Raw genomic sequence first — 6,779 nt, forward strand, 5'->3', positions numbered from 1 at the left:
CTGAAGGAGCACGGCCAATAGCTTTGCAAGGTTTATAATCATAATAATATGTTATCCAAATAAAAAACTAATAATTGTATCATAATTGATCAATTAACACGTATGGACTTGAAACTTGTAACATAATTCCGACATACGAATACGTATTACGTCATAGGTGCATAGATTACTTCTCATAAAGAATATATATAATATCATAATAATACTCCTGTTTGAACAATAATGCTTAGATAATTAGATGAGAACAGTTACAGTAGAATTGAATTCATATTTTTAAGTATATAAATATGAAATAATTTTTGGATGAAAAAGGCTTGAATGTGCTAAATCAGACAAAAAAATTGCATTATTATTTATTAATAAAAGATTTGGATAGTGATAAAATTCTGGGCAGAACTAGTGAACAGTGATTTATTGATCTTTAAAATGAAGGAAGGAGGAGGAGTGTAAATGTGTAATAGTAATACTAATACTGTGTATGCCGTTATGAAGGCTTGAAAGTCACGTGCGATGCATGCTGCCCCTCTGACACATAACTTCTTTTGCTTCTCTCTCTCACTCTCTCTCACACATGCTTCATGGCATTGCCTCCTCCTTCTTCTTCTTCTTCTTCTTCTTCTTCTTCTTCTTCTTCTTCCTCCAATGGCATTTTCATTTGCATGCACAACCACCACAACAACTGCCTACACCATATTCTTCAAGAAACACCATACCATCATGAAAACATCTCTCTCTTCCTCTCTCTCTCAGCCATCCATGGCGAGATACTACAACCTCGGACTCTGCTACCTTCTCCTGTTCCACTTGTTCTGCGGTGCCATTGCTGAACAAAACAACCAAAACCCAGAAAAAATTTCACTACTTTCCTTCAAAAATAGCCTCCACAACCCACAACTCCTCCCTTCGTGGCACCCTGCAACTCCGCACTGCGACTGGGTCGGCGTCACTTGCCAACTCGGCCGAGTCAACTCGCTCTCCCTCCCTTCTCGCAATCTTAGGGGCACCCTCTCTTCCTCCCTTTTCTCTCTCGCCTCCCTCGCCACCCTCGACCTTGGCGACAACAACCTCTCCGGTGAACTTCCCGGGGAACTTGGCCGCTTGACTCAGCTGGAGACCCTCCGACTCGGCTCCAACTCGTTTGCCGGAAAATTACCTCCTCAGCTGGGACTCCTCACAGAGCTTCGCACCCTCGACTTCTCCGGCAATGCCCTAGCCGGAGAACTTCCGGAGACTATCGGAAACCTGACCCAACTCGAGTTCCTCGACCTCAGCAATAATCTATTCTCAGGTTCACTACCTTTGTCTCTGTTCACAGGACCCGTATCTCTGATTTCCCTTGACATCTCCAACAACTCTTTTTCCGGCGAGGTTCCGCCGGAGATCGGGAACTGGAGGAACATCACCGCACTCTATGTGGGGAACAACAGATTATCTGGGAGGTTACCCAAGCAAGTTGGTGAGCTTTCAAAGCTTGAGATTTTCTATTCACCTTCCTGTTCCATTGAAGGTCCATTACCCAAGGAAATGGCAAAGCTCAAGTCTTTAACAAAACTTGACCTTTCCTACAACCCTTTGAGGTGTTCGATTCCTGAGTTTATTGGGGAACTTGAGAACCTCAAGATTCTTGACCTTGTTTTTTCTCAGCTCAATGGCTCAGTGCCACCTCAGCTTGGAAGATGTAGAAGCCTGAGGTCTGTTATGCTTTCTTTCAACTCACTCTCTGGTTCCTTGCCTATGGAGCTCTCTGAGCTTCCAATTGTGACTTTTTCTGCTGAGAAGAATCAGCTTCATGGGCCATTGCCTTCCTGGCTTGGAAACTGGACCAGTGTTAACTCTCTGTTGCTCTCTGCTAATCATTTCTCCGGTGCGATTCCGCCGGAGCTCGGGAACTGCAGTATGATGGAGCATCTCAGTTTGAGCAGCAATTTGTTGAGTGGAGAAATACCTGAGGAGCTATGCAATGCTGCATCACTTTTGGAGATTGATCTTGATGACAATTTCCTATCTGGCTCCATTGAGAAAGTGTTTGTCAAGTGCAAGAACCTCACTCAGTTGGTCCTCATGAACAATCAGATTGTTGGTTCAATACCTGATTACTTTTCCGAGATTCCCTTGATGGTGCTGGACCTTGACTCCAACAATTTCACTGGCAACATTCCTTCCAGCCTCTGGAATTCGTCCACTCTGATGGAATTCTCAGCCGCGAATAACCGTTTGGAGGGTTCTCTTCCTGTTGAGATTGGCAATGCTGTTATACTAGAAAGGCTTGTTCTTAGCAATAATCAAATTTCCGGTACTATACCGAAGGAAATTGGAAGGCTCACTGGCCTTTCTGTTCTTAATCTAAATGGTAACATGCTTGAAGGGAGTATTCCAATTGAGCTCGGTGATTGCATTTCTCTTACCACATTGGATCTTGGAAACAATAGACTCAATGGCTCCATTCCTGAGAAACTGGTGCAGCTGAGTCAACTGCAGTGTTTGGTTCTTTCTCACAATGATCTGTCCGGGCCTATTCCCCATAAGAACTCTTCCTACTTTCGACAACTTACCATACCGGACTTGAGCTTTGTTCAGCACCTTGGTGTGTTTGATTTGTCCCATAATAGATTGTCTGGCACCATACCTGATGAGCTGGGGGGCTGTGTGGTGGTTGTGGATCTATTGATCAGTAACAACCTGCTATCTGGGAGTATTCCAAGATCACTCTCGCGCTTGACTAATCTTACAACTTTGGATTTGTCTGGCAACTTATTGTCCGGTTCCATTCCACCAGAGCTTGGAGATGCCCTTAAGCTGCAGGGTTTATATCTGGGATACAATCAACTCTCAGGTGCAATCCCTGCAAGTTTTGGGAAATTGAGTAGTTTGGTGAAGCTGAATTTGACAGCGAATAAGCTGTCTGGTCCAATTCAAATTAGTTTTCGAAACATGAAAGAGTTGACACACTTGGACTTGAGCTCCAATGAGCTCAGCGGCGAGCTTCCATCCTCACTGTCAGCAGTGCAAAGCCTTGTTGGGGTTTATGTCCAGAGGAATCAGCTTTCTGGCCAAGTAGGGGAGCTCTTCTCAAACTCAATGACTTGGAGGATTGAGATTATGAATTTGAGTGAGAACTGGTTCAATGGGAACTTGCCACGATCTTTGGGAAACCTTTCGTACATGACAAATTTGGATCTTCACAGAAATATGTTGACTGGAGAGATTCCTCCGGACCTCGGAAATCTGATGCAATTGGAGTACTTTGATGTTTCAAGTAATAAGCTATCAGGAAGGATTCCAGAGAAGCTATGCAGCCTAGCTAATCTGAATTTCCTAGATTTGTCTCAAAACAGATTGGAAGGGCCAATACCAAGAAGTGGCATTTGCCAAAACTTATCAAGAGCTAGATTTGTGGGGAACAAAGATCTTTGTGGGAAAATGCTTGGTATTAATTGTCAGATCAAAAGCATTTGCAGGTCGGCTTTTTGCGACGCATGGAGGGTAGCTGCAATTGCCATTACAGTCATACTGATAACTCTGAGCATTGGTTTTGTTCTATATAAATGGTTTAGCAGGAGGCAAAGTGATCCTGAGGAACTTGAGGAGCGCAAACTAAACAGCTATGTGGATCAAAATCTTTATTTCCTGAGCAGTAGCAGATCAAAAGAACCTCTGAGTATCAATGTGGCAATGTTTGAGCAACCTCTTCTGAAATTAACCTTGGCTGATATCCTCGATGCTACTGACAACTTCAGCAAGGCAAACATAATTGGAGATGGAGGTTTTGGAACTGTGTACAAGGCCACTTTGCCTAATGGAAACACAGTTGCTGTGAAGAAGCTCAGCGAAGCTAAAACGCAGGGTCATCGCGAGTTCATTGCCGAGATGGAAACCTTGGGCAAGGTGAAGCATCAAAACCTTGTTGCATTGCTGGGATATTGCTCAATGGAGGAGGAGAAAGTCCTTGTTTACGAGTACATGGTAAATGGGAGCTTAGATTTGTGGCTAAGAAACAGGACCGGAGCCCTTGAAATCCTGGATTGGAAGAAACGTTACAAGATTGCAGCCGGCGCAGCTCGAGGGCTAGCTTTCCTTCATCATGGTTTCATACCCCACATCATCCACAGGGATGTTAAAGCAAGCAACATTCTTCTGAATGAGGAATTTGAGCCAAAAGTGGCAGACTTTGGACTTGCAAGATTGATCAGTGCTTGTGAGACTCACATCACCACTGACATAGCCGGAACATTTGGTTACATCCCTCCTGAGTATGGACAGAGTGGGAGATCCACAACAAGAGGAGACGTGTACAGTTTTGGTGTGATTTTGCTCGAATTGGTGACCGGAAAAGAGCCAACTGGACCTGATTTCAAAGAGATTGAAGGTGGGAATTTGGTTGGATGGGTTAGTCAGAAGATCAAGAAGGGTGAGGCTTCTGATGTTCTTGATCCAACAGTTCTTGATGCTGATTCAAAGGCAACGATGCTTCAGATGCTGCAGATTGCTTGTGTATGCCTCTCAGATAACCCTGTGAACCGGCCTACAATGCTTCAAGTGCACAAGTTCCTCAAGGGATTAGGGGATAGTAATTGATTCAATGCTTCCTATTATATATAGTATTTTCAGTTTCTATTTAACTGCAGACTCATCTAACACGAGCTTCATTATATATATATGTAAAAGCTCTCCTTTGCAAAATAATAATTAGTACTCACAGAGATGTTTATTGAACTCGTGCGTTTATTATCTTGTTCATAACCCATGTTTAAGAAATGTACAAAAAATCAAGCCTTAAATATGCAGATAATATTATTATAATAAGAAATGAAGATGAAGTAGAATAGGGTATGAGTGATGTTGAACAAATCCCTATGCAGCCTCGTTCAGACAGACTCACAGGAACAGCCACTGCACTACTGCAGTGCTACCGATGCCAACAACTTGTTTGCTGAAAAGCCTGCTGCTCAGGTTGTTAATGTTGAATAGATTCTTTCATCAATAAAATTTGTGTAATTATTATTAATCCCCTTCTTAATTCATTGGGCTAATTGGACTTCCTTTATACCATTATCTCCAACTCCAAGGATTATCGTAAATCTTACTCATACACATTATCATAGACCTTTCAAATATCATGTTAAGATTCCTTTTTTTAAAGATATTAATATCCATTACACTCTATATGATTTTTTTTTTGGGTGACAGATATGATTATTATTTAATCATCTTTTAAAAAATCATTTTATTACATTTAAAAAAAAAAACAACATATACTAATATCCTTATAAAAAAAAAATTAGAGGTACCGAAAATCTCCCCTTAATTTTGTTTCATTTAGATAATTATTAGTGCTACAATTTCCATTTTTTTTTCCAAAAGAAGAAATTGCACAACTTTAGTTTAGCAAAAAAATCAATCACTATGTATTAGTGTGTATATATATTTGTTTATTTAATTTTCAAAGGGTACAAAGTACAATACAACACATAAGTGCGACATTTTTCATTTGTTTGTGTGAGATCGGTTTTCATATGAAAAGACATTACTCTAATGCCCTGAACTTTCGATGAAAGTATGCATGTTGTAGAGCCAATAATACAATCAGAACTCAAGCTCAAGTAAAAACTACTGCTAAACCATAAGTCTAAGCAAATAGTTAACCTAGACTTTCGATTGTACTCAATACGAATGACAACAGCCATGCATCATTGACATTTGTAAATAGTGGATACAACAGACTAATACTACACTGTTGTGGTTCAAGTATGAGTTGAGTCCTACATCACTTAAATTTAGATTTCATGAAGTGTATATTTTAGAATGCCTTAAGATTTTGGTTTTAATGCTGTCTAGCCTGTTTTCGGTTTCTCACTTGATCTGTCAATTTGAATCTCCTCTGATTTTGAACTCCATCTAAGTTATTTAAGCTCAACATACCCATAAGTACATCATACCAAGAGCACGAACATATGATTAACTAACTAATTTGGTAGGCATACGCATAAGAATCAACTAATACCATATTCAGATCTTGTAGGAAAATGGTATGATGAACAAAGATAAACTTTGGCACGTCATCCATTAAGATAATCAAATGGTATATTTCCTGACATAACTTCTATAAGATCTACACTATTAGATTCTTGCATCTTGGTGCATTTAAGTCATTCCCGACCTTGTAACCCACTACAACATGAGTTTTAAGATCTTATCACCAGAATTTGATGCTCATAGCTCATTTGTGTATGCAGGTGTTATTTCAGGCAAGTTTCATGTCTAGTCAAAGCACAAAACAATTATCAACATAAACCACCCCTATTCCCCTAGCCCTGAGTAATTAAATTTCTAGTCTCCATCTATACACTGCAGTACTGAAACTTCTCAAAACAGATAATCATGGATCAATAAATTAAACTGACAAACAATGCATAAATGTAATCTATTTCTAAACAATTCTAAAACCGATTTACATGTTACATACAATCTAGATGTCCTTAACTATTCTTAAATGTACCATAATAAACGCAATGATCTTATTATGCACACAATAACTTAGGAGTAAAAACCAACCCCAACCATTTATCTCAAAACACACATAAGGGGTGGTTTTCAGGGTAGTACTTTACTTCATTATTACGCTCAATTGTTATGGAGGGAAAGAAACAAGACACCTATGATCCAGAATGCAAACAGATCTTTCTGGCTTTCCCCTAATCCCCTGTGATATGTCTGAGTTACATACTTAACAGGCGTAAAAATGCTACTATTGGAGGAAAAACAGCACAATACCTTTGATC

The 6,779-nt window shown here is 40.2% G+C and overlaps 1 protein-coding gene across 1 annotated transcript; it reads left to right on the plus strand.

Annotated features, from left to right (window-relative positions):
* Positions 362-4,800, plus strand: LOC107618864 (leucine-rich repeat receptor protein kinase EMS1). Its single transcript, XM_016321037.2, has one exon. It carries the CDS (start codon positions 511-513, stop codon positions 4,573-4,575), a length of 4,065 nt encoding a protein of 1,354 aa, XP_016176523.1. The 5' UTR covers positions 362-510; the 3' UTR covers positions 4,576-4,800.

This window comes from Arachis ipaensis, chromosome B09 (assembly GCF_000816755.2).
Source record: "Arachis ipaensis cultivar K30076 chromosome B09, Araip1.1, whole genome shotgun sequence".
NCBI classification, from domain to species: Eukaryota; Viridiplantae; Streptophyta; class Magnoliopsida; order Fabales; family Fabaceae; genus Arachis; species Arachis ipaensis.